We start from the raw sequence: 10259 nt of genomic DNA, 5'->3' as shown, positions 1-10259 counted from the left end.
TTGGCCTACCACCTTTCCTAAATAAGTGACTGTCGCCCTCGCAAACTCACACTTTGCGAGGTTGACAGTCAAATTGGCGTCAGAAAGGCGATGAAAAAGAGCTCTAATGATGTCCAAGTGCGCCCCCCAGGTATCGCTATAGGCCACTACATCATCTAGATACACAGCGCAGCCGTCCAGACCAGCGACAACAGTGTTCATAAGGCACTGGAAGGAGCTGGTGCATTACGTAAACCGAAACTCATGACATTATATGAGAACAACCCTTGTGATGTAATGAAAGAGGAGACTTCTTTGGCACGGTCAGTTAAGGGCACCTGCCAATAACCTTTCAAAAGGTCAAATTTGCTAACAAACCTGGCAGCACCCACCTGATCTACACAGTCCTCGATCCTCGGGAGTGGAAAACTGTCAGGTTTTGTAGCAGAATTGAGCTTACGATAATCTGTGCAGAACCTGAAAGTACCGTCTGGCTTATTAACAAGAAGGCATGGCGATGCCCAGGCTGACGAAGAAGGCTCAGCAAGCCCATTCTCAAGGAGATAACCCACCTCTGTGTCGATGTGTTTCTTTTTCTCTTGAGAGACGCGATAAAAACGTTGTCGGATTGGTAAAACATCACCAACATCAATATCATGTTGCAACAAATGTGTCCGAGTTGGAGTATCTGAAAACAACATGGGAAACTCATGAATTAGACCTACTAACTTGGCACATTTGTCTTCAGACAGGTGCTGCAGCAACTGGGGAAGCTGCTTCAAAGTCTCTGAGTTATTTAAGTGCGCACGTAACACCCCATCGTCAGGGGCCCTGATCTCCTCCTGTTCCTGCGCTGCCACCGAAGGATCTACAGGAGAAGAAAACAGAACACCCTCACTCAAAGCAACAGGCCGTGCAACAGCACCACCTGCAGGCTTGTCCGGACGTTCATGATACGGCTTAAGCAAGTTAACATGACATAGCTGTACGTTTTTTCTCCTGTCAGGAGTAGCTAGCACATAATTAATATCAGACACCTTTTTGGTCACCGTATACGGACCAGCAAACCTTGCCTGGAATGGTGAGGATATAACCAGCAAAAGAGCGAGCACTCTATCCCCCACTGCAAATACACGGCGCTGAGCTTTCTGATCGTAGCGCTGCTTCATCTTAGCCTGAGTGGCGGTCAGATTTTCACGAGCTAGACGAACTGCCTCATATAGACGTCTTTTAAAACCATTAACATAGTCACCCAAGGTCTGTGGCGGCTCCTGGAGGCCTGCACCATCCTTTAGCACAGCCAAAGGACCACGCACCGAATGGCCAAAAACAAGCTCATTAGGGCTAAACCCTGTGCTCTCCTGTACTACCTCCCTAGAGGCAAGCAGCAACCAAGGAAGCCCTTCTTCCCAGTCCCATCCTAACTCCATACAGTAAGCCCGAAGCAGAGACTTCAACGTCTGGTGAAAACGCTCAAGGGCTCCCTGGCTTTGAGGGTGATAAGCTGATGCAGTGTGATGCTTGATATGAAGTTGACGCATGACCTGAGAAAACACACGAGACATAAAATTAGAACCTCGGTCGGTCTGAACAACCTTTGGTATGCCAAAAATGGAGAAAAACTAGGAAAGAGCCTTCACAATGGACCTAGTAGTAATAGCACGCAATGGGTAGGCAGCAGGGTAACGAGTAACCTGACACATGATGGTCAACAAATACCTACACCCATTTTTTGAGGTAGGCAACTGCCAAACACAGTCCAACTGTAGGTACTCAAATGGACCAGCCTCCACCGGCACTGGATGTAAAGGCGCAGGCTTAATGACCTGGTTCGGCTTACCAGTCATCTGACAGATGTGGCAAGTCCTGATGTACGCAGCCACGTCCTTTTTCAATTTCGGCCAAAAAAAATGACATGTCGTGAGCAGTTTTCATGACTGCCTGTCTAGCCGTTGCAGGGACCACAACCTGTACCCATGGTTCCCCCACAGAATGTCAGTGGACGCCGTCCATTTTCTCACAAGCAGACCATTGTTAATCGTGTACCCATGAGCCATACTCTAAAAAGTGTCAGCTGGGACAGCACGTTCAAATAAGGAACATAGAGACTGATCTGCACACTGATCCTTAACTAGGTCTCCATATGATAGATTCAATGGAAAATCCGGTAAGGCAAACCTAGTTTTCTCTGCAGACACCTTGACCTGTTTGGCCTCTGCCACAGCACGAGTAGCTGAGCGGGTAACAGCACAAGCTGCAAACACGTCAGGGAACTGCCTTGAACAATCATCAGTCTCAATTTGCAACTGAGGAGATGAAGACACCACCGGCACAGGACTATTCTGCCAAACACGTCCACCTGCATAATTATTTCCAAGTATCACATGGACAGAGTCAACAGGGAGGGCAGGGCGTATTCCCAACTCAACCTACCCCTCAGCTAACTCAGAATACAACATGACTTTATGTAAAGGGACTTCAAAAGTAGTGAGGTCAATACCCCGAACCAACAGAGATCTACCAGAACTTGAAGTAGGAGAAAATGGTAGAACAGACTCCAGTATAAATGACTCTGATGCTCCTGTATCACGAAGAATTTTTACAGGAACTAACTCATCACTGCCTTTTAAAGAAACAAACCCATCGGAAATGAATGGAGTATAATTCAATCCAGTACACAATGAATCAACATTCAACTTCAAAGGAGATGCAGCCAACATGTCAGGCTTTACATAAGAAAACCGCTCTTTTGACTTGGCTTTCAGCACTGGACAGTTCCATTTCGTATGACCCTTTACATGACAGTAACGGCAACTTTGATCTGCATCAGATTTAACAACTGAACGATCTGCTCCAGAAGCTTGAGGTGCATTAACGTGTACATTTCTATTGCTAGAAGAAAAAACATCTCTTTTAACCTCAGTTGAGCGCACATGAGCTTTGTGAGTTAACTCATACTCATCGACCAATACAGCCGCGTCAGACTCATTCTTGGCCTGTTTCTCCGCAACATACGTTGCAACACGCTCAGGTAAAGTGCTTTTAAATTGCTCAAGAACAATCAAATCCATTAAATCATCATATGTTTTAACATTACAAGCAACACACCAACGCTGACACTGCAGGCGCAATTCTCTTGCAAACTCAACGTTTGTTTGGTCTGAACGTTTTCTCATATTTCTAAAACGCTGACGATAAGCCTCTGGAATCAACTCATATGCGCGCAAGACCGAAGCTTTCACCGTCTTATAATCACGAGCCTCTTCAACACTTAAAGCAGAAAAAGCTCGCTGTGCTTTTCCTGTAAGACGGCTCTGAAGCATAAGCGCACGGTGTGAACCAGGCCAGTCTTGTGCATCAGCTACTCGCTCAAACAGAAGGAAAAAGGTATCTACGTCTTTCTCATTAAAGTGAGGAAGCAAACGTAGACTATTTGCAATATCCAGCTTAGGATCTGCTATGCCAGGTGTAGTTATTTTCCCCTGCCGAATGAGATCTAAACGCTGAGCTTCAAGTTCTAGCTTTTCATGTTCCAGTGCTCTCCTAGCGCGTTCATTCTGTTCACTTAAGTGGAGCCGCTCTAATTGCATTTGATGCAGCACTTTGCTATTATCTAGCTGCATACGAAGCAACTCCTTCTGCTCCTCAAAAGTCAATATTACCGCAGGTGAAGGAGGCGGAGGACTTTTCTTTTTATCTGCAACCAAAGGGTTTTCATCCTCCTCCTCCTCGACTAACTCATCGGGAGCTTGATACTCATCATCAGATGCGTAGTCTTCTGCGCTAATCAAACCCAACGTGCATAAAGCCGACTTTACAGTAAATTTAACATCCTTTTTAAGTCGAATAGAAGGAACTTCAATTGTATAATGACCAGCCAATTGTATCAACTGGTCCTTGGTTAATGCATCAAACACAACCTTCGAAGGACTTTCCACAAACTGTTTAACAAGTGATGTCATTATTCAAGCGATTGCGCGCCTATCACCAACCGAACAGTGCGCCCATTTCACTCGCATATGCGAGTAAAAATGATGACGTGCGAGTGCAAAAAAATATTTAGGCGCACTGGTGCGAATGACTTCTAACCATGTCAATGTTTGTCTACAAAATACACCGCAACATCGAGAAACAGTACTGGTACAAACCATAGAATCACGTCGCGAATGCAGCATAAAACTACACCTCCCATCAACGTTAGCAGTTTCGCGTTGGGACTCGATAGTAGTAGTCGCTTCTATGAAATCCATGAGCGCGCAGAGAAAGCGGAAAGTTAGACTAGCCAGCCAAGATGAAAAGATTGAAGAAATTAGTTCTTCCGCCTTCTATCCACCGAATTAATCGGATATAGGAGGAACAGGATAAGATTCTGAGAATGCAGTGAGAGAAGGAAAGGTAACCCAACATGCTTTTTAGCCCAGTTGATGTATTGGCTGCAATATGCAAAATATAGCTGTAGCGAACAGGCATAAAAGTAGCTTCCCGTAATACTCCCATTTTATTCAAAGGTAGAACGCTACTGACAACTCCAGGCTTCCACGCATGCTTGTTTGTTTACACCGAATACAAGCTTAAGTGCAAAACGAGTGTAGGCCTAACGTTTGGCTACTGCCCCCAGCAATGCAGATATTTCAAATAAAAAAATAAAAGTATAAAAATATATATATATCCTTGATTAGACTATGTTTTGTGGAAGAGAAAATTGACTGTTTTAGTAGTAGTATTAGGCAGTATGCAGTCAGATAGGTCACATGGGCATATTTGGATTAGCTACAGGTGGATTCACAAATAAATAAATTAGCCTACATTTGGCAGGATACTTGATATACAGGCTAAATGCAAATATGGCAATGTATTATATTATTTTACATTAACAAAATGTAGGAAAATAAAACAGACTGAAAATAAAGTAGGCACTGATCTTTAAAATCCTGTTTCCTGTAGCCTAAATGTTGTCAGTCATTCTTAATATTCGCAATTGGTGCACTGGCATGTTTAACTGTTAGCTGCAGTGTAATGTTAGATTATGTGTAAGTTAAGTACAGAACTGACTGTGCTCCCAAATTTTTGTCTGTGCTCCTAAATTTTTTAACTTGGGGGCACAAGTGCTCCTGGAAAAAAATGTTAGTGTAGAGCCCTGGAACTAGTACAGGAAACTAATTACACCAAAGCCAGACCAGCCAAACTAAAACCGGGAAGCCCAGCAATAATATAAACCAAGACCAACAACCATTCCCCCCCCAGGCCAAAGAAAACAAACCCATGTAATTAACCAAACGCGAAGCTTCAAACAGGCTGGTGGCGGGATGAATTAAACACCAAGCCCGCAGGTATGGAAAAACAACCAGAAAACTGGCGATTCCACCAATGCCTCGGAGTGTCCCCGAGACAAATGCTCTAACCACAGGAACTGTTCAAAAACAATAAACCACACGTCCCACAAAACACGCAAGCCTGAAAGGAAAAGTAAAAGGCCTAGCAAACATATCGCTGAACTCACCAAACCTCAATGTCCGACGTTTCGGTGTACCAGAATGCGCATTGATTTCACTCCAACCTAACACTTATCCCGAAGTTGTCGGAAAAGAAAGGAAACGAAAAGTGGAAAAAAATACACGGTTAATGAAAAGTAAAGCGTTTAAATAAACCAACAAATGTATCACTACCAGGCCTCAGCCTGAATACTTAACCGGACTGTTTAATAACGCTACTCTCCGCATGTGAAAATAACGTATTAACACTAGTGATGTTACCCGTGAACCCCCTGCTTCGAAGCGTGTATCGAAGATATGAACCAATTTGGAGTGAAGCTTTGTATCGGAGCTTGATTCGTTTTGTGATAATCACGTGATCAGTGACGTCCGAAGCTTCGTTTCACACACACCCACGTGACTGCTTCGAAATTTAATTCAAAGCATTAAAGTTGCGCGACACGGGGGGCGCCGTTGTGGGTTGTTGAAGAAGGAGAGCCAACAGACTCAATAGTGCTGCTGACACGACAGCTTATAGGCTGGGCTTCTAGCTCAATTATCAGCACGCTCGACTCCCGTTCTAAGGTGCGTCTGTTTCGCGGGTTCGAGTCCAGGCGTGTGCAGGACTGAATCGCACAGTTACAACACAACCCAGTTTACAATTGGTCTAGGCTATGTACTCAATGTAATCACAGAAATGTGTGTGCAATGTGCATGCCCATTCTTTATTCATCTCCCTTCTAAATTTATGTATTTTGTTTACAAATACAAGAAATGTTCACAGCCAAAATACTACCTTCATTGTTTTTGTAGAGAAGGCCATTACATTTGTATTTATGCAGGGTACAAAATAGGCTTAGTTAGGCCTATTTATGACATTATTTATTTATCCATTAATTCATGCTCAACATTTATTCATCTTCGACTCAAAGACATTCATGGCTAATGTCTGAAACACTTCGTGACACAATGCTATCCTTAACTTTCACCAGCAGAGGTCCTCGTAGAGTTCTGAAGCTTCGAGTACTGAACCTTTTTTCGATACAATTGGATTGGAAGCTTCACTGGTTCAGAAAGCTTCAGTTCGCCATCACTAATTAACACACACTTAAACAATGCATTAAATAGCGCATTGCTTCACAGAAAGCTTCCAGGACAAAAAAATGAACCTAAGGTATGAGCTACACCAGGCGCGTAACTGAAGCGTTCCGTTCGCGACGCGTAAAATCCATTTTAGATGAATGGTCTATTTTTTTCGAACGTACGCCCTACTGTCACGTCTGGTGTAGCTACTTCCACTGATTATAATGGAAGCTAATTGCTGCAGCAGACGAAACGCGAACGGAGCGCTTCAGTTACGCGCCTGGTGTAGCTCAGCCCTAAGGCCTAATAGAAATTAAAGCTAAACGCAGTGCCGCGGCCTCCTGCATCAAGAACAAAGGCGCAAGTAATACGGATATCTGCGTTAAAGGCGGAATAAACGTTTGGACAGGCTCAACGGTAACAAAGAAATGGGGCAGGAGACAGTGCGACAATTCACGCCTAGGGTTTAATTACGTGACAACATATAATACAAAGTAACTTTAACAACAACAGAACAAAACACAACGCAAAGCTCCCGCCGCTTCTCTGGAAGGCCAGGCCAAATTTATCCGGCAAGGTGGGACACGCCCCGTACGCTGGCACACCCCCTATCCCGGGACACGCGGGAACAGGCCTACGAGGGAACACGCGGGAACAGGCCTACGAGGGAACACGCGGGAACAGGCCTACGAGAGGAGAAGCAGACAACATGAGCAGAACACAGCCGAGAGGCCAGAGTGGCCGTAACACACACACACACGCTGACACACACACACACACACACACACACACACTCATGCTCACACACAGGGTGTGTTCCAAACGGGTAAAGTTGCTGCCTTTTAAGATATCTAACTGTGGAGCAAGGCAGCAAGTGCGGTTCGAAACCGAAAAAACAAATTCTGCTGCCTTTTAAGATAGGCCTATCTTAGAATTCCCAAATAACGGTCATTTTTGAAGGCAGCATCGATGCACACTTCATGCTCCCTCCTACCCATAATCCCTTGCGGCAACGTCTGAAACAGCTGTGAAAGGTAAACAAACATGGCGGATGACATCGGTAATGGCTGCTGAATCTGTTTAAAATGTCATTTGTGTGACCTTATTTTGCTTAGATTTGTAGATTAGAGATGAGAAATAAACAATTTACTATCTGATTATGCCATTGTTGTAACCATTAATAGCGTCTGGTCTGATATATCTGCCGTCCGTAAAACTAATTTATACCGTTAGCCTGCTAGCTTACGTAAGCTAATTTAGTTTAACGTCAGGCCTTTGCTAACGTCATACCATAGTGTTAACCAACGATTCTAGAGTGCTACGCTCATTTTTAAAAGATGCATTTAATCCAAAGTCATGTCTAGTGAGACAGCTCTCTATGTAGGGAGGGAGGCAGTAGGCAGCTGTCTCCCATTTCGAACACACCCACACATGCTCACACACACACACACACGCTCACACACACACACACGCTCACACACACACGCTCACACACACTCACGCTCACACACACACACGCATGCTCACACACACATGCTCACACACACATGCTCACACACACTCCTACACACACACACTCCTACACACACACACTCCTACACACACACACTCACTCACACACACACACTTCTTCACGCACACACACTCCTACACACACACACTCCTACACACACACACACACACACACACACACTCCTACACACACGCACACACACACTCCTACACACACACACACACACACACACACACACATTGTATCCATGCTCCAGAGGGGGCAGCAGACCCAGACGTGTGTGTGTGTGTGTGTTTACATTCTAATGATTTGATCACTCTCACTTTCCGTGTGTGCGTGTGTGCGTGCGTGCGTGCGTGTGTGTGTGTGTGTGTGTGTGTGCGTGTGTGTGTGTGTGTGTGTGTTAGGTGGCGTGGACACGGCGGCGGTGGGCGGCACGTTTGACATCTCCAACGCTGACCGGCTGGGCTTCTCGGAGGTGGAGCTGGTGCAGATGGTGGTGGACGGGGTCAAGCTGCTGGTGGACATGGAGAAGAGGCTGGAGAAGGGAGGCTCCATCGACGACCTCATGCCCACGCAGAAGTGAACACACACACATACACACACGCACACACACACACACACACACACGCACACACACATACGCACACACGCACACACACAAGGCTCATTAAGCTGTTGCTACTGTAGTTTCTGAAGGAATGAAGTTGGATTTGAACATGTGAGAATAAAGTATTGGCCCACCTATCTCTGTAAATGTGTTCTGTGTCTGTGTGTGAGAGAGTGTGTTTGTGAGAGTGTGTATGTGTGTCTGTGTGAGCGAGTATGTGTGTGTCTGTGTGAGTGTGCATGTGGGTTTGTGTATCACTTTGGCTTCACAGCTGTGAGGTCATCCAGACTGGTAACGGTAACAAGACCGTATGTCCAGTAGTTTCATATCAGACGTTCAGAAAGTCAGCTCTGACAGGCTCAGGCACAGTGTGTGTGTGTGTGTTTCATCAGTTAACTTCTTAACTCTCAAAAAGAATTTCAAGTTTTTGCCTGAAATTGCCCTGTGCCTATTTTTGAGGGCATTGTTCCCACCTCTTCTGGGGCCTACCATCAAATATTGGACCTCTATAGAAAGCTGAGAACCTCTAGTTTTTGTAGGAAACAGTCACAATAAATGTGTGATGTACTCACAAAGAGTTACAGAGGCTAGAATATAGTTTTTTCTTTCTGCCGGATTACAAGCATCTCTGAACTGACCACATTTCAGCCCTCTAGGTCTCATGATATCCCTTAAACACAACTGAGCCCTAGCACCAGGTCTAGTGAAGTTGTGTGCAAAAGTAGATCAATATAGAATGAAAATATGAGTGCTTTAGACTATTATTTGCCAAGGTATGCCCATGCGTTTTGTAAAATGCCTATGGATACTCCCCATAGGACTTTTTGTTATCCAAAATGCATACTGACAATCAAATGCTTACTGCACATGAACCCCTTTGTGTAGAAGCATCCTGGTCTCAAATGAAAGGTAACACTTTGAGGTTTCATGCTTGTATTTGGATTATACTTCAGGGGTTCTGATATGGAATGACTACACTAAATATGGAATGATTACAAAAATGTCTATTTTTGCATTTACTTTGTTGGTTCAATGAGTGTGTATAAAGATAGACTATACATCTGTACAACTAATATTGGATAACACAACATGAAGATTCAATTTCTATGGATTCTTGTGAATATTTCAGTACCCAATATGTTGCATCTACTTATTGTGCTGCAGCTACACTGCAGCCAGAAGTCAGGGTAGCACCAAAAGCGGAAGGGGGGGAGGGGGGCATTTTGGATCAAATTTAATTGAGACATAATAAGATTAATCTGAGAATGTAAAGCACTATACAGATTGTACATGAAAAAAGTTGTCATTTTTGGATTCCCAAGAGCCAAAGCTTTGAAATGGTGTATAACATTACTATGCTACATAGCAATATGGTGCATACAATTGATTTAGAATGTTGTGGGGAGGGGGGTAACCGTCCCGCCGGCGGGACACTGAGGGCCAGATATACTAACGCTTTTGCGCCCACTTCAGGCGTATTTGTTTCGCAACGTGCGTGTAAAATCATTGCGAGGTATGTACAAACAGGCCGCAATGATGTAAAAGCGCAAACTGCCTGTCGCGGGAGCTGTCATGTCATTCATATGCATTCATGGGAGGATCC

At 44.5% G+C, this 10259-nt stretch overlaps 1 protein-coding gene across 2 annotated transcripts in view; it reads left to right on the top strand.

Annotated features, from left to right (window-relative positions):
* The window catches only part of LOC143113478 (creatine kinase, testis isozyme), a 17707-nt gene extending 8913 nt beyond the window's left edge, over window positions 1-8794 (top strand). For both annotated transcript variants that reach the window (XM_076275429.1, XM_076275431.1), the window contains one exon: window positions 8454-8794. In XM_076275429.1, coding sequence (XP_076131544.1) covers window positions 8454-8632 — 179 coding nt within the window. In that variant the 3' untranslated portion in view covers window positions 8633-8794. The remainder of the gene's footprint in view (window positions 1-8453) is intronic.
* The last annotated feature ends 1465 nt before the right edge of the window (window positions 8795-10259 follow it).

Source organism: Alosa pseudoharengus, unplaced genomic scaffold (assembly GCF_046254945.1).
Source record: "Alosa pseudoharengus isolate Yale_2024_CS ecotype anadromous, Long Island Sound unplaced genomic scaffold, YU_APseudo_1.1 YU_APseudo_1.1_scf_82, whole genome shotgun sequence".
In the NCBI taxonomy this organism is placed as follows: Eukaryota; Metazoa; Chordata; class Actinopteri; order Clupeiformes; family Clupeidae; genus Alosa; species Alosa pseudoharengus.
The sequence above is the reverse complement of the archived record's forward strand: the minus strand, read 5'-3'. Positions and strand labels throughout refer to the sequence as shown.